Source organism: Cupressus sempervirens, chromosome 2, assembly GCF_028749045.1.
Source record: "Cupressus sempervirens isolate cs-2001-9-10 chromosome 2, ASM2874904v1, whole genome shotgun sequence".
Taxonomy (NCBI): domain Eukaryota; kingdom Viridiplantae; phylum Streptophyta; class Pinopsida; order Cupressales; family Cupressaceae; genus Cupressus; species Cupressus sempervirens.
In genome coordinates, this window is record NC_143119.1 from 289,401,498 (window position 1) to 289,425,740 (window position 24,243).

At 34.1% G+C, this 24,243-nt stretch overlaps 1 protein-coding gene across 2 annotated transcripts in view; it reads left to right on the forward strand.

Annotated features, from left to right (window-relative positions):
- The first annotated feature begins 10,260 nt into the window (after positions 1–10,260).
- Positions 10,261–24,243, forward strand: part of LOC149572199 (chaperone protein dnaJ-like protein) — a 45,372-nt gene continuing 31,389 nt past the window's right edge. The window contains exon 1 of one of the 2 annotated variants that reach the window (XM_089813463.1): positions 10,261–10,586. In XM_089813463.1, the coding sequence (XP_089669589.1) occupies positions 10,553–10,586 (34 nt within the window). In that variant the 5' untranslated portion in view covers positions 10,261–10,552. The remainder of the gene's footprint in view (positions 10,587–24,243) is intronic. The other variant, XM_089813462.1, reaches the window with a different exon arrangement.

Consider the following 24,243-nt stretch of genomic DNA (forward strand, 5'->3'; position numbering starts at 1 on the left):
TGATACACATGTGCAACTAACTTTGCTTGTTTATGGGTGCTGCCACTAGGTTATATTTTCTTGCATACATAAACATATTAAGAAGGGGACTAAATAAAGCCAAGAAAAAAACATCAAAAGGAGTCATAATCAAACATGAACAAAGCCTAGAAATGGCAAGACCAATAGGGAACGAGAAAAAATAGAGAAGAAAAGGAAGTGAACAAGACCAAAAACCACTTCAATTTAAACAATCTAGATTCAAGAGCTAGATCCTTAAAATCCATAGTATCCAAAGAAATAGGTCTTCCTGGCTAGAAATATCAGAAACAATACAACCACCTCAACTCCATAGGAGGATCAATACACAAAAGGAATAATATCCACTAACCAAAATTTCAAGCAAGTATGGAATTTGATTATTGCAAAGACAAGGAAAGTAAATAAATCCAGATTGACATTTTGTGTATGAAACATATTATATTGTTGAACTTTTTTTAAAATATTAAAGAAATAGCTAAAATATAACTGATAAGAGAACATAAAATGAGTTGCACTAATTTTCGCATGATGGACAATCTCCAAACCAAAATTTGATAATTTTGAACCCAAAATATCTAAAATGGATACATTCAGATTGCCATGAAATGCTTAGAAATATAACCTTTCATTAATTTATTTATATATTTACATAATTTGTCCAAGTTAAGGAACCAAAAGAACCAAAGTAGCAGAGAGAAAATCTAAAACTTGATTAGGGCTGAGCAGAGCGATAGAAACATAAGGGGTCATAAAGATAAATATAGAAGCCCTTGGCCGACGAAGAGAGAACCAAAAAAAAACATTGACCACACCGCTAAAGAAATGAAAGAGCTCTATGAGCAAGGAGAACTATAAACAAAAACAAAGCACTAGAAAGGAAGTGGATGCGAGCACTAAGGGACAAAAACTAAGACCATAGACAAAAATCCCCCAAAAAAGATAAGTCGAGCTTCATTCATTCCATTATACTTTCTTCCTCAAAACATCAATTGAAACTCTTCCAATCTTTCCATATGCAGGTACAAGTGGCTACAAGAAGGAACATCTAGTTCCTAGTGATCTCATTCCTTCTAGTTGTGAAATTTAGATGATTCTTGATTTCCAGAATTGGATAAACTTGGATAAGAAAATTATGGACTCTATCTTTACCTTTCTTGGGAATACATAGATTCTCATCTATGTTTTCTAAAACCACATCCAATTCCTTGATGATGGATCTTTTAAACACTCTTCTATAAAAATCCCTAATGGTAGCCTTGTCCTCATCTACATTCATTATGGTTGTTAATAACATTGAAACTATATCTATGTTATGGCTCTATAGACTAGGTCATTCTTAAATATACCAATCTTGCTAATTATAAACTCAATAACAACCCCCCAAAATGAAATATCTCTTTTTCTTGATTTCATTTGAATAGGAGTACCCATAAAAATTGCTAACCTAGACTTACCTAATGAGAATCATGAACATCTAATACAAAATTTCTTTGATCAGGCCCGATATTAATAGACATGTCATAATGATGGTGAGAGCTTGATGAGATGTAAAAAGGACCAACTTTAGTTCCCAATACTATTAATTATTTCTATATCTGTCCTTGACGCAATCTTTATAAATGTGGCTAACTCCTACCTAAACCTAGTGTTAATCTCATATTGAACTTGTGATTATTATATATTGTCCTTATCTTCATTATTAACCATAGTGGGATGCTCTAAATGTTTATGATGAAGTTAAGTTGTGAGTACTCTTAAATTTTAAAGGTAGGCGGTCCATAATTTTTTCTATTCCAAATATGAAATATTCATTACAATTGGTAACCATTCATAAAGAGTTCAATTCTATTGAGATATTATCATATGTCATGGCTTTGATTAGTTCCTCTTGAGTTGTATCTGATTCCCATTCCTAGGCTTCTATACAATCTTCCACATTGAAAGCATCAATTCAATCCAATAGAGGAGGAGGGCGGACATGAAGAAAATGAAAGAGAAAATCTAGGTTTCTTCTAAGGGTTGGCATCCATTCAAGGAACCCTTCAATATCTTCAACTTCCAATATTGGATATATCAAGATCTCTTTGTTACCTATCATTTGTTGTTGGTAAAATATTGGTTTGGGTATTGTTAAATCTTCCCTAAAGTTTGAGATTATTATCTCTATATTTTGAATATATGCCTCTTTAAACACTCTTCTACACAGAAGTTTGATGGTGACTTTTCCAAGATCCACTTGCAAGGCTAAAGCAATGAACATTGCTAGAATGTCCAAGTTTACTTTGTATCTATCTCCATTATTTATAAATTATTGTCCCAAAATTCTTTGGACTTCTCTAACAACTAAGAAGTGAGTAGCAAGTAGAATGATCTAAAGCCTTCACTCATTGATGGGGTTTTCAAATGCAATTTGAATTGTAGAACCTTTTCATTTAATGGGTGTCAACATTGCTTCAATCTTGGAATGGTCATATTGACCTAGTTCTAATATTGGCCTATTAATAACTGAAAAAAACTAACAAGAAGGTGTGACAATTCAACCACTGGATTAAATTTTTGTGGAAATGCGTAATTGAAATCAATTAATGATGGCATAACAAGTGTCGAATGATTGAATTAAGATTTTTCATTTTTAAGTTTGATTTTTATTTTATGTAATAGTTATTAGTCCTTTTTAAATTAATAATTATTCTCCACCCACACCTAGATTTTCTAGAGTGTTTGCTTCTTGAACTCTCATTCTCTATAAATATGTTGAATTCTAACTTCCTTTAATTTATCGATGAACAATAACTCATATTCAAGTTTTGAATTGAGCTTCTAGTTGGGAGTCTATCATCTTCTTATAGCATTTAAAGTGATTTGCGAGTCACCTTTCCAATCTTCTATTTTCTTATCTTTTTTTTCTAAAATAGGATTCCAAGATCTAGTTTCTCTCATACCTTTTTCAAGCTGTATTCCTAAACATTTGCATGGGAAGGAACCTTTCTTAAAACCCATGAATTGGCATATACTATCTTCTAAATTTGGTGAAGTGTTTAGGAAAAATATTTAACTCTTTGTCCAAAGGCTTCCATATATGTCATAATAGTTCATTTGAAATTATGGGATTCTTCCATTAAACTTTCCCTTGGGAGGATGGTATCTGATGAAGTACGGCTCTGATACCACTTGATGAAGGTACGCACTGATACCACTGACGAAGGACCACTCCACCCTTACCAACTCACAACCAAGAATGCAACAATATGAAGACAAAGAGAGATAAAATGCTTCCCAAGAAATTTTATTAAACTTGAAAATCCAATAGTAATTACAATAACATTTTTGCAAGATCTCTCAAGATCTAATCCAAACCCAAGCTAGCCCAGATCCACACTCTGGTAGAAACCTCCAAGGTCTCAACTTGTGCTCGCAAGCCACCAAGCAACCTCCTTGTTTCTAAACCGCAGCCACTAGCTCTTCTCACAAACTTATCCAAGATCCAAGTGTAAACTGCCTCACATTCAGCGCTCTGTCTACACATTCACAAGTCCATCACAATCCTGCTGTAAACTACCTCACATTCGGCGCTCTGTCCACAGACTCAGGAAAACTCACTCTTCACTTTCCTCTTTCTCTTTCACACCTTCCAACTTTCACACATTCAAGCTTTTCCTTCCAAAGCTTCTACTTCTCGAGCTTCTCCAAGCTTCTCCTCCTCGAGCTTTCACCTTCTTCTCGAGCTTCCACTTCTCAAGCTACTCCTTGAGCTTCTACTCCTCAAGCTTCCCCTTGAGCTTCTACTCCTCAAGCTCCTCCTTCTCGAGCTTGATTAGAAATGCTCATATACTTTGCTTAAATAGGCACTTACCACCCAATGCATGACTTATCCATAAGCTTCTACAACCTTCTACAACTTCCACAACCTTCTACATTATCCACAACTTTCTACAATATTCATAACTTTCTAGAATTCTACCCACACACCTCGATAAATGGAATGACAACCATTTTTTTTTTTTTTAAAATTCTATTACACCACTTATGCACCTCGAAAATAGAAATCCTCTTTTCCTTTCTTTTCTCCTTTTTCCCCTTTTTTATTTTTTAAAATTATTTCTCCTCTAATTTTCGTCACTTTCTCTCTCCTCCACAATTTTTTTTTTTTTTTTTTCAATTTTTTTTTTTTCAATAAATTTTCCATGCAAGATGCTCCTGCATCAGTATCATCAAAAAATTGTTGATGGCTTATCCTAGGTATGCTTACCAAAGCTAGTGCTCTTTTTATGTGGGAATCTTCTTGAGTTTTTTAATACTTCTTCCAAAAGCTTCTGCCATGATGATAAATAGGAAGGGATAAATCAGATCCCCTTATCTTATACATCTTGAAATGTTGAAAAAAACTTTCAGGGTACCATTGATGAGTAATGATATTTTTGGAGTAGCAATGCAATTGAATATAAGATTAACCCATAGATGCGCAAAATTAAAAGCTGTGAGGGTCTTGTAAAAGAATCTTCAATCTACTTTATCATATGCTTTATGAATGTATAGTAATTTCATGAGCATGCATATTTCTTTATTAATCTGAGAGGAGTGAATAACTTCTTGAATAATGATGATACCATTTAGAATTTATCTATTAGGCATGAATCCAATTTACTCCTCTAAAATTAATTTAGGCAATACTATTTTGAGTCTATCTACGAGTGCTTTGATAAGAATTTTATATATTTTGTTGCATAGACCTATTGGACAATAATCAGCTGGTTCTTCTTGAATAGATTTTTTATGGATCAAGGTCAAAAAAGTGTTATTGATTTATGCTAGCAACAACCCTAAATTTCTTGTGGCTTTTATAACTTTCCATAAATCTTCACATAAAATTTACCAACATTTTTGGAAAAAGAATGCCTTGAACCCATCTAGGCCCGAAGACATGTTTGGATTGAGATTAAAAAGAGAAATTCTGATTTCTTCTTTTGAAAAAGCCTTATTTAGGAATTTGTTATCTTCATTAGATATTAGTCTTGGGATTGCATTTAGCATGGTGTTTTGGGAATTTAAGTTTGACTTTTCATAGTTATTGAGAATATTAGTGTAGTAGTCTACAAATATCCCCTCAATCTGTGTTGGATTCTCTATTACATTACCTTTCACATCCTTCATTTTTGATATTCTATTAATGTTCCTATTATTAATAATGTTATTATGAAATAATTTTGTATTACAATCACCATCTGATAGCCAAGTTTCCCTCGATTTCAGTTTCAAAAAGATTTCTTCTTTTGCTAATATAAATTCTTGTTTAGTTAATAGTACTTTTTCTTTATGAATTTTCTATTATCCAACCCTTCTCTTATAATATTTCCATTAAGTTTTTTTAGTTCTTCCTCTATTTCTTATTTTTCTTTGAAAATATTATTAAAGTGATTCTTGTTCCATATTAAGATGTTTTCATTTAATAATTTTGGTTTAGAGACAAAAAAAAACATTCTTGATCCTTCAAAGTTCCCCTCTTGCCACCATTTCTTTATGTGTGTCATAAACCTTTCATCTTGGAACCACATTTTTTCATATTTAAACATATTTCTAGATGGTTTTTGTTGAGCTAAAATTTCTAGTCTAACTGGATAATGATCTGAACCTACATTAGGGAGAATTGAGGATTGAATTGTGTGATTGAAAACTCTAAGATCCCCTTTAAGGGAAAATCTATTGAATCTTTCCATAATCTAACATAAATCCTTTCTTCTGTTGTACCATGTGTAACGTCCATTCATTAGGGGATAATGAATTAAAATGTCTTTTGTAAACCAATATCTGAAATCCATCATAACTTGAGACATTACTTATGTTCCTCCTATTTTTCCATCTAAATTTAAAACACCATTAAAGTCCCCACCAATCCAAAAAAGATATGTATTATGACTATTTATAAAAATGCTTATTTAATTCCATAAGGCCTTCTTACTAGTTGTCAATGGGTTCATAAACATAATAAGAATGAATTGAATCATCTTTGAAGCTTTTAATCTCCCCCACCATCCAATTTTTGTTTGTTGTCATTCTATAGAATTTTATCTTCCTAGGATCCCAAATGATTCCTATGTTGCTTGAAGCACCCTAAGATTCAATCATATAAGTTTTCCATATACCAAGTTTCCTGCTTAACTTTTCTCCCTCTAACTTAATTAGTTTTGTTTCGTGTATTAACATTATTTCAGATTCGAATAAAGTTAGGTTGTGCTTCAGTAGGCACTTTTTGTTAGGGTCATTAAGTCCCCTAACACTCCACATTGTCAACCTCATTTCCCTTAGGGAAGGCTCTTCCACTTCCCAACTTTTAATACTTCATAAATCTTTTTTTGATTTCCTATCTTACCAATTGCAACTCTCAATTCGACTAGCATTTAGCTTCCTCTTTTTATTTCATTTTTTTGTTTGCCACAGTGTAAAGCTCTTATAACTTCCATTTTGCAAGCTAGTCCTAATGGATCAAGATTGTTTTTAGCATTATTGAGGTGGAGTTCAATTTGATTCATCATCTAAAAAAAATTCTTATTCTCTTATTTCCTTAAATATCTGATCACTTAAGTTTGATTTCTCCTGGGGTACTTGTTTCTTCATCTTTTTTGTATTTTGTTTACTATTCTTTTTTTCTTTTTTAACTTTTATTTTGATCAAGATGTTCTTGTACACCAAATTCTTCCCAAAATTCTTTGGAGTGTTCCTTTGAGTTTCCAATTTTGTTATTTAAATTCAAATAAATGATTGTTTCAAACTCATTCTTATTGATGCAAGATATTACTTCCAAAGGGATGTAGTTCTAGCTTTGATCTTCTCTTTCATCCTAATCTTTGTCAAAGACTTTACTTTCAAACGTGTCTTTCCCATCTTGAGGTGTTTGTCAGAATTTATGGAATTTCTTTCTAGTCTCTTTTGCTCTTTTTCTAAATGTAATGTGTCCTAAATGTATATTTGATTTTGAGTGAACAAGATGGTATTCTTGGATAAAAGAATTTTTCCCTGTTTTAGTAGGGGTTGAGATGATATCATTCTCCTTGTCATGTATCTCAGATTTAGAATAAGTTGTATGGTTGAGATTTTGATTTGGTAGCAAACTACTTGCATCAATATTATCTGACACTTTCCAATATTCCTTCACCCTTTTTCAAGGCTTTAATCCTTTTGTGTGCAACTTTGTTTGGATTGTCTAGCGAATCATTTATCTCCTTGTTTAGGAGATTTGGTTTAGGATTTGGGAATTTGCGTTATGTTCGTTCTTTGTGAATCTTTTTTTGCAAATTATATAGATTTAGTTGCCCTACAATCTGTCTTTTTTCTATTGAAAGAGGGTGATAAATTGTTTGACTTATGCTCCTTATGAGCTTCTTCCTAGAGTACGATCTGATCATTGATGTTATTTTGAATTAATAGAATGTCATGGGTACACCTTTTGTAGAGAATCAAATTTCTTTTGATGTCTTCGATAAACAAATTATGTTTGATGCATTTCTCACATTGTTGCATTGTTTGCATATTTTCTTCAATTTTGTTAATGCCATTTCTACCCAAATCTGCATCTTCTTGGATTATCTGCAACCTTATGATGTGCTTATTGGTTGTTTGAATCTCTTGAAGCGATTTGATACTTTCTATAAATTATTCTTCTATTTCCTTTCTATTGTCATCAAGATCATCTAAGTAACTACAAGGATATGTTCCTTCCCTAATCAATCTCATAGATTTTGATTGATCTAGATGTTCTTGTCTCTTTCTAATTTGTATTATTATTTCTAATATATATCATCGGGAAAATCTCTTTTAATGGAGAGATGAGAGATAAATTCTTGAGATTATTGGTTCATTGAGAATCAATTTTAATGATTTCCTTGATATGACCTTCAAATTTTGTAACATTTAGATTGTAAATAGATCTATTTTTTATTAATTTGAATGGTTTCTAGATTATAAGCATTTTGATGTTATTACACTTATGAAAGTTTGATTCTAACCCTGTGAGTTCACCTAGAGAGGATCCAATGTGTTTACTAATATCTAAGTGATTGATTTTGGAGAAATAGAATCAATTAAACCCAAGTTGGACTACATATTTATTAGCTATGTATTCGCTAAAATTAGGTTCCCAATTTATAAATTTAACAAGATAACTCTTGAAAAAATAAAACAAAACTGAAAGAAAGTCTTCTTTAATATATTTGTTTTTGCAATGAATGTAAAACAATCACTTAATTACAAAAGATCTACTTACCTGTTCTCCACAAATTTCTTCAAGCCATCTGATCATACTTGAATTTTTAGAGAAACGACCATTTGAAAATGCGAAAAGTGCCCACTCTTGACATTCAAACATCAAACTTCACTCACTTTATTGTTAATAATGAGAACATTATCAGGATTTGAATCCTTCTTGTTATCATTCTTAATGTCTAGATTCCATGGTTTGGAGATGTCTTGCCTAGAAGATCGGCTATTAGAGTAAGGATTGAGTGGCTAGTGAGATAAAGGGGTTTTAGAATAGAGGGCAGCTATTCTTCGATGGGGGGAATGTAGGAGACTCCATTATTCTTTAGTAGCTTAGGGCCCATTTGGCAACGGGAATACAAGAGGAATAGGCATATGTAAATTCTTAAAATTTTAAATTCTTTGTTTGGATGCACCAAATCGGAATTAGAATATGAAATAAAACAAGAATACATATTCCAATTTTGGCCCAAAAATGAGGTTTTGCAATTCCACCTAAATAGGTGGATTGGAATATGTATTCTTATTCCAGTTTTATTTATTTTAGAAAACATAAATTTTTGGGTCCGTGAATTCCCATCAAATTCTGGCTAAACTAAATAGAGAATAGGAATATGTACCCCCATTTTATGTTCTAGAATAGTTATTCCTATTCCCCTATTCTTATTCCCGCAGCCAAACAGGCCCTTAGGTTTAGGTTTAGAGTATTTAGTTGACTATGATTTTCCAAGCTGAATGCTGTTAGGTTCAAAGATTTTGCTAGGTCGAGAACAGATAGGGTGAGACACCATCGCAAAATTATCTGAAGAGTCTATTTTTTCAAACCACTGGTATCCATTCATGTTGGGCTTGACTAACTAAATTCGTTGTCTTTGCATATTTGCTTTTGGAAAAAAACTACTTGTCGCTCCAATTTGTTCGATACAACGAAATCTGAGCTTGATGATATCCTAGTCGAAACTCTACATTTTTCCCCCCATCCAATCATCCTCCTTAAGCGTTTGGAGAATGGAAAATTTGTTTGATGTTAGCATAAATCACTATTCACATATTTTGTTTTAAAGAAGTATGATTTTAAACTATTTTGTATATTCATAGATTTTGCATTTAGTGCAGAGCTCGCCATTTGTATTCGTTTATTAATTTTTTATTTAAATATTACATATAAGTTATTTATGTGTTAAGAGAGTATGTTAAAGCTCTTACTTCAAATGTAAATGTGATTTATTCAGGGATTTAATTTAGGATGACAATTCCTAGATCTATTTATAAACACATTAGCATCCTAACAAAGTTACCGACATTAAATATCAAGACAATAATATTTTAGAGGTTCACATTTAGACAATACAAATTTATAAATGATAGATCAAATCAATTTTATAAAGAAATAGTTGTAGAGCTACTTGTTCCTTAAATGTTTCTATTTTTCTTATTTTTCAAATAGTAATCTCAAATTCACATTGATAATATAAATAATAATACGTGTAATTAAAATTTGAAATGAAAGATCAAATACAAATATAATAATAAAAATTTGTAACATTTTTATAATTTGTTGTTTTTTTCCAACCTGTTTATTCAAGCTCCTACGGTAAAATCACACTAGAAACAACAATTGGAAGACCGAGAGTCACAACTTAGAATCCACTTTTTAGAATGAGACAAATACAGAAGATCAAGAGTCGCAACTTACAATTCCACAAAGATATCCCTCTTGGGATTTGAACCAAGGTGTCCACAATGAAAACTCATGTCCAACTAAGCTAAACCCCTTAAACTTATACTTAATTTATATATATTTATAATAACAAATTATCTAAATTAATCAATTAATCAGATCTCTATAAATTCAAATCTTACAAAATATATGTTCAAATCATTATATATATATATATATATATATATATATCTTCTATTACTATCGTTCAAATCCTTACATATCTATATTTATATATATGAAGTGGTCTATCATCATTTGTAAGGAAAAGATAAACATATATACGCAAGAACCTAACCTTGTGTAACCCTTGAATACTATGCACAAAGAATTTCAGTTTTCCAATTGTTTATCCATCAGGTTCTTTGCATGGCTTTATGACACGTGGTATGGGATGAGACTATATTTGATATTCCTGAAACGGTCGAGACCCCATTAAAATATTCCGTCCTTTTAGAAAGGAGGAGGCACTGTAATTGAAATGGAGATGTACAGAGTGGGTTTCATTCGTCTCTCCCATTCATCAGTGCACTTCAAATCCACGTCTACAACTAGAATTGCATGCACTGCTTCTTCGCTTCCACCACAAAGACAAGTAAGCATACATACTACGTTTCCCTAAAGTACAGATTGTGTTGCTGATAGAATTGGGCTTGAAAATTTTTCTTGCTATTTGAAAGTTTTAGTCAACTGCTGCTTCTTTTTGTCTGTTATTCCTCTTTCCCTTGTGTTGACAAATAAGTCATTTTAATTGAATAAGCCCATGGTAGCCACAACGGCTTGCAGGGATTCTTCACTTCCATCTCGAAATCATGAAAGACGATGCAAGTGTTGTTTAAAATAGTTGAATTGGGAAGTGCTGATTTGCGACATTGAAAAATCCCTTTCAAGAGAATATCCATTTTTATTGAATTATGCTTTGATTTTTTTGATAGTTCAGGCACTAATCTCCAGGAGACTGCAATTATGTTTCGGCTATAAATTAGTTGCACTTGAGTGGAACTAGTTATACGAAATCGAAGTTTATTGAGAATGGCATTTGGGCTTGTTTTTCCTCCATCTGATATTAGAGCAGATGAAAGGAAAATGGAGAGAACAAAAATAGAATGACAGAAACAAAGTATTGCTTCCTTGTATTTATAAAAATGAGGCCTCTTACAGAAAATTAAACCAAAGAGAGTTCATAAAGACACAAATTATTACTTCCCTCTATTGATACAATGAGGCTTCTTACAAAATATTAAACGAAAGAGAGTTGAGCTATTGACAGTTTATGCTCACAAAATTTAGCAGAGATGCAGTAAACTTCTTCATTTAAGTATTTTCCGAGTCTGCAATTCTCCCTTTTTTCACAAACAGTGCACAAAAATGAAGAAATCAACCAACCGAATAGGAAAATGGAGATTTTACTAACATTGAGGTGGACAATTTAAATACAAGTTACTATTGTCGTGTTCACCTTTCAGCATAGCAACACAATTAGGGGAGAGGATCTAGTAGTTAAGTGCCTTAACTTCGTTCTTTTCAAAAATTTATATGGAAATTTCAAATCCCTCCCAAATTTTTACAGCAGCTTACTTGGCAAGTCTGCTGTTTCCACATCATCAAATATAATGTCACATCAACATGATTTTTGTCAAGGTGTTCAATACAGACAAAAAAAGTGAGACTAATGGTGTACAATAGGGAGATCATACTTGTGCAGCTGATGTGGCATAACATTTTTGGTTGCTTTATAGAACTAAGGGATACATTTCATTCCATTATGTGTGGTCACCATCAATAATAAAAGCTATAATGTCACAACTATTGGTGCAATGTGTCCAAAATATTGGACATTAAATAGACAAGTGCGAATGTTAAATCCACAACTACTATAACAGCTATTAGAACACACTCAGGTATTGGGTCTTTTCCCCTATTGGAGATTAGTTTTCGTCGTGACAGATTTTCCCTCCCTTGCTTCCACCCTGCTTTCGATTATACTTAATTTCATCATTAATATCTTGTTGACCATGCCTCTTACTCTATTAGTTGTGTAAACAATATTGTAGCAAATATGCATTTACAACAAAGCACTCTGTATAAAAGCAGAGGATAAGATCTGAGCGTGCAGGCCCCTTGGCATATGGAATTTCTCATTTGTTTTTAACTTGAACATCCTTATATTAATATAATTGTGGGCATCTATTTAAGAGAGCTGCTTCCCAAATATCAATTTTTTTACATACAAACTCTGATTTCTGTACTGCAGACATTATAACAATTTTTTTTTTACATACTAATTCTGATTTCCATACTTTAGACATGATAACAGATTTTTTTACATACTAATTCTGATTTTCATACTAGGCAAGAGCCCACAACACAACAATAAATTGTGAGCCTCTTATCTGAGAGGTCTTGGGTTCGAGTCTATTTGAGCTAAATAAATAATAATAATCATCACAACACATAATAATAATTAATCTTGGCTTCAGCCTCTTACTGATAAAATTTTTAAAAAAAAACATTATGATTTCCACTAAGGTGACTGAGGGGTTATGATGTAATGGTAATGGGGGACATTGATAAGAGGCTCACGCAAAATTAAATACCTCTGGAGCAATAAAGTGATCCATAACTGCAGCAGACATGTGTCAAGGTTGTTTATAATGGTAATGGGTAACATTCGAGTATGAACCATGTTTACAAATTTGAAGAATGTTATCAAAGCATATCAAACATAGCAGCCTATAAACTTAGGATTTTCTGAGCAAGACAGCAGACCAAGAAAACCAACCAGGGCAGGAGATTTAACTTACTGCCCCTAGTCCCAAAATACCTTTAAAATGTTTTATGTGACTTTAAATGTGAAGATAAACTAATAAACTCTAGATAAGTATCCGTTGTTTCTATCTGAACTGTTAATTATCAGACTTTATCTATGAGTGAAGAAATCTTATTTCTTTTGATCTTATTCCCTTATGAGAATATATATATATATATATATATATATATATATATATATATATTGAATAGAGGAAATATTGCTTGTCAATTTATTGACGGTATTAGATTTGAAAGCAGACTGTTTTATAGCTGCTGAATTCTGTAAATAGATACTGAAGACCGAACTCTGTAATTAATACTGAAGATAAGATAATATAAGATAATAATATTAATGTCCAACGAAAGACCACCAAAAGTTCTATGGGACCGAAGGATTACAACAACAGGAGCACCAAATGGTGTCTGAGAAAAGTGTACAACAAAACTAAGAAGAAAAGAGATAGAGAGAGGCACAAAGAGAGGCCAAGACAAAGACTAAGAGTCCTTTCTTGGCAAAAAGAAATCAGTCACAGAAGGATACGACTGCGAATGGATAGGAGCTCTGATTTGTCTCTGTGAGCTCGTAGAGGAGTGCCATTGAAGACTGATCTCTACAATTTAATACAGAAGACTTTGTTTTGATTTATGTGTTCATTGTTATATGAATATCTGCCTGTAGGTGGAAACAAGGGTGCATGCGCGCGCGCGCGTGTTTTAGTGGGCAGTCACGTCTCCGGTGGGAGTGACTCCACCGTGGAATCACATCCCATCAGGTACGTGACTCCCAGTCACAACCTTTAAAACAGAACAAACAAATTTGATTTGCCTATGACAGTTGACTTAATCAGTTGGTCAAAACAGACTTTGGTCAGTTGGTATTGATGAATTGTTATTATTATTGTATAATGATTTTAGAAATATCAAGTTTAGCAATTATATATGTGTGTGTGTGTTTTACATTTCAATTTATTATGCAATAATAACAACATAATATATTGAAAAATCATAGTGATATATTACATAAATATATCTATATCTTCAATAACATTTTATGCAACTGAACTAACACATTGACACTCAGTTTAGAAGGATAAACACATAGATATTACACCATAGGTAATATTCAGAATGGCAAAACTTAAGGATATCTTTGATCATGAAACATCTACCATTTTGATATATCATGAGAATTGGCCTCTTGAATATCAACACATGATATTCACCAAAAACTTTGAGTAATGACCTACAGAATATCAACACATGATATTCACCAAGTACTCAAATATATCTATACAAGCAACTCATAGACCATCAAGTGAATGACATCTAACACTTAGTTATTTATTTACAAGATATAATCCATCATGATCTTTTTTAGAATTATAAATAATGTATATCATGATTTGAGTTATTGTAAGATTGTCACCTTCTAATAACTTTTGCAAATACAAGTGATGATCATTTGAAAGTCATCACTTTTTGATGATGTACACAGGGGCTCATTTAGTTAGAATATAACTTTCATTAAAAATAAATTAACACAAATTGTGAGTCGAAAGATCGAATTTGTAGGAAGTAATTGTTAGAAAGTTGGAATTTGCAAGAAATAATTATGCATAAGAACAAATTTATAATAGTGAATTTTGCAGAAATTACGGAGTGGCAGTGGATTTTGCCATAGGAAGGGCAGCGAATTACTCCACTTTGACAGCGAGATACCTTTGCATTAGGACAACAAAGCACTCCAAGGGTTTGTAGGTGAAGAGACCTCAAATTGGTATCGAATTTATCCTATTGGCAGTGGACTTGAGCTTTAATAGTCTGCAACCTGTCTCAAGGAGCAAAATAGTGTATGAATTAGAGTCTACAAAAACACATAGGAGGCAAAATACCTCTGTAAATTAGGCGATGAATTGCCTTTGATCTGTTGACAAAATCTGTTTACAGAGGGCAATGAAGATCCCCTAATTGGGTTGCGATCTCTACCCAATATTTGAAGAAATATTTTCAAGTTAGCAGGGAAATCCCCAGCACAAGGCAGAGATTTGGTAGTAAATAGGGTTGTTGTAGCATCAATATTCACTACAAATTTTCATCTTGTAGTAGCAAATTTCTCCTATGTTTGTTTTGCGAATTATCATTAGGGAATCTAAAAGTTAGGTTTCATAATAATATTCCTACAAGCACTAGATCAAAAATGATTTTATGTGAGTGTATTTTGAACAAAAATAATGCGATGGCCTTTGCGCTTAGAGTGAAATATGCGAATTCAACAACGTTTAACCCCATGGAGAATTCAATAGATATCTTAGACAATGCCATGTCTTCTAGAGGTTGTGATATGCAGTACCCTTCCTCCAGTCCCTCAGCCCTCAAACTGTCATGGAAGATCATCAAGGAGAATGGGCGGTAGTTCAATCTCACCATTCACGCAAATATGATGCTAGAAGATCAAGATTAGGGGGCAAAAGGAACTTAAAACCCTATGTGAAGCTTTCCCCTAAGCATGGAGGCATAAGCAATACCGAGCTTAACTCAAATTCATTCTCCATACTCTGGAGCCAACACCAAATCCCCAAGAAGTCAACAACAATGCATCCTCTAGCTTCAAATCTGGCAAAGTCTTTGAGTAACAAACCTGGGATCAAGGTAGATAATTGCCTTATTTTGAGTTTGACAAGTCATTTAGTAAACGCCAATGCCAGAAATTTGGAGTTTTTCCTCGATAGACTGGCCCAGGTATGGATATAGATGCTATAGTTGAATGGATTAAAGTGCTCCTAGGAAATCAAATAGACTTAGCAATTATGCAAAACGATTTTCTTTACATAGCTTGTGACCGTTTAGATTTAAAAAATAATCTTCTTAAAGGGGAAACCCTAATTTTCAATGTCTATCCCTTCAAAATTTTGGACTGTGAACCCTTTTTCAATCCAAGGAATGTGAGAGATTGAAAAGTAGATTGTGCAATAATTTTACCTAATCTTCCAACAGAGTTAACTGTTAGGGAAACACTTAAACTTATAGGTAATACTCTAGGATCTTTTCAAGATTTGTAGAAACTGATCTTAAGTGCTCCTATCCAATTATTATTGTTAATATGAATGTTAACATATTAAACCTACATTGCTAGATGTTAACATCAATGGTAAAACCATTTCTATCAAACCTAGATTTGTCAAGGGTTCCTTCCGAGAAGACCCAATTCTTTGCAATCTTCCTTCCCCAGCTCCAAACTTCTTAGTAGATGCTACCCCTGCCTCGAATGTTTAGTACATTCTCAATGAGTATGGAGGAGGTTTCTATTTTCACACAGTTGAAGAATGAGAAGGGGAGATTAGGGACCCCCTCCCCTCTCGTCTTTGATCAATAATTGTTAGGATAGAGAACCCAGTGGAGGAAGAATCCTCCCCTATTAATGCTGATATAGCTTCAGTACAAATCTCCTTGACAAAGGATCAAATCGATCATGGTTTTGACTATGATTAGGGTGTACCCAATATAAACATAGGTGATCAAAATGAAATTGGCATTCCTCCACAGGAGGAAACCATGGAGACCCCAAGATGAGTTGAAAGAGAGGTTAAAATTTTAGTAAAAGCCCTGAATAATATGGTGGTTGATGATCTCATGAATCAATTTTTAGATGAAATATATGATGAAGAAGTTAGAAGACAAAGATCAATTATTATCAATTTGATTCTTAAGAATGACGAGGAGCATGTGGAGGATCACCCCCGAGCCCAGATGATGGGATGGTTTTCATAGATTGTTCCAAGTTAAGCTGAGGCAATCCAGATTGTTCCGAATCTTTAAAGAAACGTGGCTGTAAATCTCTTCATGAGCTTAGATCTAGAGATGGAGTGGCCCGCAGGAAATTGAAATTAACAGATTTATTTTATGCTAGGAAGGGGAAGATCCTTCCCACAACATCATGAATATCTTAACCTGGAATGTTAGGGGCCTTAATGCCCCTAACAAACATCGTCTTCTAAAATGTTGTATCTCGTCCGCTGGAGCTGATATCATCCTTATTTAAGAAACTAAATGAGCTAAGGAAGAGATGGATAAATATAGAAGATCCCTAGGTTGGAAGGGAACTAAGGGCTCTCCAATAGAGGGTGCCTCAGGGGGCCTTGCTATTTTGTGGGATCCTAGGAATGTTTTAGTATCTTCCCTGGAATTTCATAGGAATTGGATGTGTGGGCTAGTAAAGGGTATTAGATCTGATGTCTGTTTCAATTTCTTCAATGTTTATGGTCCAACAAGCAACCAAGATAAAGCAAGGTTGTGGAAGGTAATAGAAGATTAAATTAGTCTAGGGGGGTCAAAGATTTTTATTTTAGGAGGAGATTTTAATGCTATTCTTACACCTTTGGAGAAATGAGGTGGCAACATCCATCTTTCCTCAGCATCCAAAGATTTTACGGATTGGGTCCATAGGGTTGGTTTGTTGGATATTAGATGCTCCTCGAACTCATTCACCTGAAATAATATGAGGAACGGTTTTAGTAATATTGTTGAAAAGCTTGATAGGTTCTTCATTCATGGGGATTCATTTGCCTTCTCTATTTCATTTGTAACTAAAGCTAGATCAATTTTGGGATCAAACCACTTCCCTATTGAGCTTTAAATTATTGACGACAAAAGACCAAGTAACCACCCTTTTATGTTCGAACAAATGTGACTTAAGGATGAGAATTGCCTTAATTTGATTAAGCAATGGTGGAATAAAACCAAAGTATTTGGCCTCAAACTTTTTCAGGTGGTTAGTAAGTTGAAGATTATTAAAGTAAAACTGAAAGAATGGAACTTAGATTTCTTTGGCAATATCTTTGAGGATAAACTCACCTTGGAGGATAAATTGGAATCTCTCAACAAAGAGATTTTGGAACATGGGATGGGTTTACCCTAGTTCCTTGAAGAGAAGAAGCTCATGCAGCAGTATGAAGATGCCCTGCTAAGGAAGAACTCTTCTAAAGGCAAAAGTCTAGGGAAACCTGGTTAGAGGTAGGGGACAAGAACACAAAGTTCTTTCAAAATAATACTAAACAAAGGAGAACGATTAACCATATAACATCCATTGGAGATGGTGAAAGTCAAGTAGGGATTCTCGAGAAGATATTATCTCGGCAACCATCTCATATTTTGATCATAGCTATAACAATACGAAAAGCTCCAACCTTAGGGCCTAGAAGGATATTTTAGTCTTTATTCCCGAACTTATATTTGAGGAGCAAAACAAAAAGCTAATGCGAAGATTCACTAAGCAAGAAATTGAGACAACTTTAAATCTTATGAACCCACATAAGTCGCATGGGCCCAATGGCTTCCTAGCAGTCCTCTTTCAGAAATGCTGGGATTTTTTCAGTGACGATATAACAAGTGCTCTGGAAGGAGTTAGGAACTCGGGTAGACTTTTGAGAGAAGTAAATAATACCTTTATTGCTCTCATCCCTAAAAAGGAGAAATTAAAGTCTTTTGATGACTTTCGACCTATAACACTTTGTAATACTCTTTACAAATTGCTTACCAAGAGTCTGGCTAACTGGCTTCAATTGCTCTTACCTAACCTTATTAGCAAGGATTAGACTGGTTTTGTCCTTGGTTGATCAATTTATGATGGAATTATTATAGCATAGGAGGCGATACACTCTGTCCAAATCAACAATGAACCAAGTATGTTGATCAAATTGGACATCAAAAAGCCATATGATATAGTAGACTGGAGATTCCTATGCAAATGTCTAGAAGCTTATGGTTTCTCCAAGCAATGGATAAACTTGATCGTTGAATGCATCTTGACACTGAAATTATCTGTCTTGATTAATATCTCTCCATAGGGCTTCTTTACTATTTCTAAAGGTTTACGACAAAGAAATCTGATCTCCCCCTCTTTGTTTATCCTTATGGCCGATGCTTTAAGTAGATCTTTGTCTAATGCTAGATCTTTGGGTCAAATTAGAGACATTTCTATTACTAGTGATTTAGAACCGACTACGAATCAATGTTTTGTGGATGATACCATGCTCTATGGTCAGAGCATGATTGAAGAGGGTACTACTCTAAATAGAAACTTAATGCAATAATCTTTGGCCTCTAGTCAAGAGATCAACAAAGATGAATTAGACATCTTTTTCTTTAAGATCCAATCAAGTGTGGAAGATTAGATTTGTGATATTTTCGACTTCAACAAGGGATACCTTCCCTATAAATACTTGGGTTACCTTTAAATAGGCATTGGATCAGCTAAATCATGGGATCCTATTTTAGAGAAGCTTCAAAAAAAGAGTGGTAGGATGGAAAGGCAATGGCTCTCATCTATAGGAAGAGTTACTTTAGTTCAATCTGTCTTATCAGGCCAACCTATCTATCAACTTTTTTGTCTGGACCTCCCAGGTAGTAAACTAAATGAAATTAATAGGCTTCTTAGAACTTGTTTCTGGCAAGGGTCGAATGAGAAGAAAAAGTTCCCCCTTATATCTTGGTATCAAGTTTGTAAGCCAAACGAGGAAGGTGGGTTTTGTATCAAGAATATCAAATTACAAGGGAAGGCTTTGGGAGCCAAGTTCTGTAAAAGTCCTCTTCCTATAATCTCTGTTGGGATAAATTTTGCCTTCCCAAGGCAAGAGTATTCAACTAGATTGTTCTCCACAATAGAGCCCTGACAACAGATAGGTTTACGAGAATGGGCTATAGGGTCTTAGTAGATGCCCCCTTTGTGAATTAGAAGAGGAATTGACATATCACCCTTTTCTTAATTGTTCTTTCTCAAATCACTGCTAGCAGTAGTTGTGTTTTAAGTCAGGGTGGAGTTTGGCCTTCCCTAACTCTATCATAAGTTTTCTTTCAGCTTGGCCCTTGCTGAAATCAGATAGCATTTACAAGAACCTTTGGATCTCTTCTCCTTCTATAGTTCTTTGGGAACTATGGAAAGAGAGAAACAGAAGAATATTTTAAGACAAGAAGATGGAGGTTGATCATCTTGTTAATAAAATTGAAGCCTCAATCATTGAATTAACAAACAATCAATTGATGTCTTGATCCCCAAAGGTGCAAACATATCTCAATTGGGATGAGAAGATGCGTGGTAGGTGGATTGGATTGAAAATCCCCCCCTTCATGGGGAAGGGGGACCTTCAAAGAAACATAAGAAAGCAAGAATGTGTTTGGAAGGTCCTTGAAAGAGGATGGTATAAGCTCAATTTTAACAAAGCATCTTGGGGGAATCCTAGTAAGGCTGGTATAGCATGCAACATTCATAATTATGAAGGGATAGAGATTGCATGTGTAGCCAAAGCAATTGGAGAAGCTACTAGCAATTAGGTAGAAATTTCAACTTTAGTAGAGGATTTGGATCTATGTAAGGAATTGGGACTTAAGAAACTAGAAATAGAAGGTGATTCATCCATAATAATCAATGCTCTCAGGAAAGGCTCCCTCACTAACTAGAGATTAGATGCCCAATTATCCAAAGGCCTTGTGCTTTCTAATTATTTTGACAAACTTTTAATCAACAATATATATTGTGAAGGGAACAATAAGGCTAATGAGTTAGCTAATTAGGGAATCGATCTTTCAATAAGCTAAGGTAGATAAACTTTATACATTAATGAAGATAAGACATCATTAAAGTAATAAATATGCTAACAAATGGTATTAATGAGAGTGAGATCTTGCTAAAAAGGCAATTTTATTTTGGTAATGATGTTTGGTACCTCAGTGGCAAAGGATGAAGGGATCTTAGAGGAGGAAGAACCTCCATCCCCTTCTTTTATGCTTATCAATTGACTTTTCATCGGGGTTATGTACTTCAAATTCAGTTTTTAATAAACAAATGCTTCTTATATTCATCTGTATTTTCTGTACCTCTTCTTTAGTTTGTTAATGATAGTTCTTAATCCTCTTATCTCCTTTTAAGCTATATGGTATAAAAAATGACAAATTCCAAATTTGTGGTTTAATTATATTACAAACTAACAGATTAACAAAGTAGACTAGGAATTGTTTGGTGGTTTGGTTGTGTTATTTCAGGACTGAACTAGATGAGGGAATTTGAATGGGCACTAGATTGCAGGAAGAAAATTCTGATTCACATATTGCATCTCTCTTTTGTATTTTTCAAATGACAGGCAAAATTAAAGGACTTCTACCCAACTCTGTCCTTGCAATGCCTCTTGAATTGGGTTGTATTTTTTTACTATTTTAATCAATGGTTTTGACCTCTTGCTTGCTTATCAAAAAAAAAATAGTACAGTGATCTAATATTTTGAGAGTCTATCTCAAAAATTACAATCATGCCAAGTTCACTTTGAAAGTGTCCCTCTTTTATTTGCATGAGGTTTGTTTAGGATGATAAAGAATAGAGAACTTGATATAGGAGCATCTTAGGGAAGTCAACAATCCTGTGTGCAGGGGCTACGAGCTTGGATTTGTAAAGATTACGTTCGTGTAGCTAGGGATATGTTCGAGGTATATTGGGAAACCTTGTTCTAAGTACACATGATGATTGGAGTAATCGTCTTGAAGTTAGAGCCGTTTTGGTGGCCATTGGTTGTGTGTTCTCGATTTATTGGCAGAGTTTGGAGATTGTATTCGTGAGCTTTGATTTGAGGGAGTTGACGCGTGTACTCTTGGATTTGGATCAATGAATGGCATGTGGACCTATGCCTAAGGGTGTGTACTCTTATGTTGTCATATGAGTTAGTTATGCTTTGTAAACTTGGGGCTTGTCCTAAGTATTTAGTTATTTCATGTATTTAATGTCTATTGCAAGTCACCCTGTGGCTTTGGGTTTTATTTAGGGAGAGTGTTTATTTAATGTAAGGGTTGTTAGGCTGACTTGTGTCTTGGTTTAATATAAGTAGGGGGGTCTTGTCTTGTCTTGAGGACATGAGTGGATTCTATTCAGCATAGAGTAGCTAAAAGGAGTGAAGTTGAGCAGAGCTAGTAGCTAAGTGTGGGCTTGGGAAACAAGAAGATTTCTTAGTGGCTTGCGAGCACAAGTTAAGATTCTTCTTAGAGTTTTCTACTAGATTGTGGATCTGGGCTAGCTAGGATTTGGATCTTGTGAGATCTTGCAGAGTGTTATTGTAATTGCTTCTGTATTTGGCCATAACCCACAAGGCCTTACAGTCAGGCATGTTGGATGTAAATCTAATGATTCTATCAATAGAATTGATGTTGTTTTGGATCTAAATCTATGTGTTGTTGTTTACATTCCACTATGTGGTTATTTGTTGGGGGTTAGGACATCTCCTTTGGGGATTCTCCTACCTTGCACTACATCAAGTGGTATCAGAGCGAAGGTTGGAGCTAGTTGATCTTGTGGATTTGTTGCTTTGGGTTTGTGAAGATCTTGGAAGATGCCTCCAAGAAGATTGGACCCTAGGGCGATTGATGATCTCTGTGATGTTGTGGAGACTAGGATTTCAAAGAAGGTTAAAGTAAATTTCAAATATGAGATAGAGTTGATGAAGAATGAGATCATGAGAACTATTACTGGTGTACTGGGGAATATTGGTACTGAAGATGGTTACGAGGAAGCTACTGAAGACTTTGAAGTTGCTGGATCTAGTGGTGAAGACAGAGTTGATCGAATGGAGAGACCTATGGAAGATAGGGCTGGTCGATTGTATAGGTCTGGATCTCAGTTGAAGATGAAGCACAAGATGGATGTTTCTAATTTCTCAGGTACTTTGAATCCTGAAGACCTGATTGATTGGATTGGTGAATCAGAAGGCTACTTTGAGTTAGAGGATATTGGAGATCCGCTCAGAGTGAGGTTGACACAAACTAAGTTGAAGGGACATACTGCTTTATGGTGGAAAGAATTACAAAGAGATAGAGAAGAAGAAGGCGAAATGAAGATCACTAGATAGAGATTGGTGGTTACAAAATTGAAGGCTAATTTTTTTCTTGCTGATTATGAACTTGAGTTGTTTAAGAGATTGGAAAATCTGAAGTAGAAGGATATGACTGTAAAGGATTATACTAAGGAGTTCTACAAGTTAACTATTCGGTCTGAACATAGAGAATTGTCTAAGGAGAGTGGCTAGATTTATTAATGGTTTGAGATTCAATATTCAAGATGAGATTGATATGTTGAATATTGCTTTGGTTGAGGATGCTTCCGAGTATGCTCTGAGGGCAGAAGACAAGTTGAGGAGAAGACATCAAGGTAATTCTTGAGGGAAGGAGAAGAAGGAACATTCTGAGAAGAATAAACAGATTGCTGAAAATGAATCAAAACCTATTGATCAAAGGAAGAGAACATACAGAGGTTCGTTTAAGGGTACTTGCTATAGATGTGGTGGACACTGTTACATCCCAAATTTTTGATCTCTTAAAATAAGCTTATAGCTGTTGAAATGGTTAGTTAAAACTCTCGAATGTCATGATCTTGTGAAATGGAAGTTATGGTTAACCATTTTGATTCATGTGAAAATAAATTGTTAGTTGTTCAATGCTATTTCAACTAAAAATGAATGCTTATATTTTAAGAAAAATGTTAGTGGTAATGGTAATTAGCTGTTGTGACACTTATGAGTTATTGTTGTTATTAGCTATCCTGATTTAAAATGAAGGAATATATTATTATTGTGGGTGCAAGACCAGATGAAAAGGGGAAGCATTGCTAAACAAGATTTAAGGAATGGGGCACCAAAACAAAAGGTCCATTAACATATTATTAGGTATGAGCTCTAACCACCTTGATGAAGGATTTAATGGCTAGGCAACACGGAATGTACCTTGGACAATCATGAGCTACTCAGTCAATTCTTAAAGCAAGTAAACATTTAGATAATTATTGGAAAGGGAGATGTTACCTTCTTTTAATTTTTGTTGCAGCATCAAGTCGTCATCAATATGTGAATCTATATATTGACACCATGGTATTTTAACACCTATAATTGCACCTACACGTATGGCCATATATATGTATATATGTGTGTGTATAAAATAATAAACTGAAAGGAAGAAAAAGAGAACCACATGATTTTAAATTACACACGCATATGTATATATATACATAGGCATAGGTGTACGTACAATTATAGGTGACATCAAACAACATGATGCCAATATATATATATATATATATATATATATATATAATTTGTATTTATATATCAACTTTGAGTTGTATGTCTTTTATCGGTTCCATGACATTGAGATACTACCACTTCCATATTGGCCTCAATCCTCTTTGAAATTCATTTAAAGATTCTTGAGGAGTTATTAGTGATTGATGGACGGTCACACAACACCACTTCCTATCTTGTAACAGAGGGAGTGTGTGGTGTATATGTGAGCCTTCCGCTACCAAAGAGACTCTCTCGTGCTCCTCTTTTTTTTCCATCAGCATAAGGACTCTGAAATCTGAGTAGAGAATTATTATGCGTCATTGATATATCATCATTCTTGTTGTATGTACGACA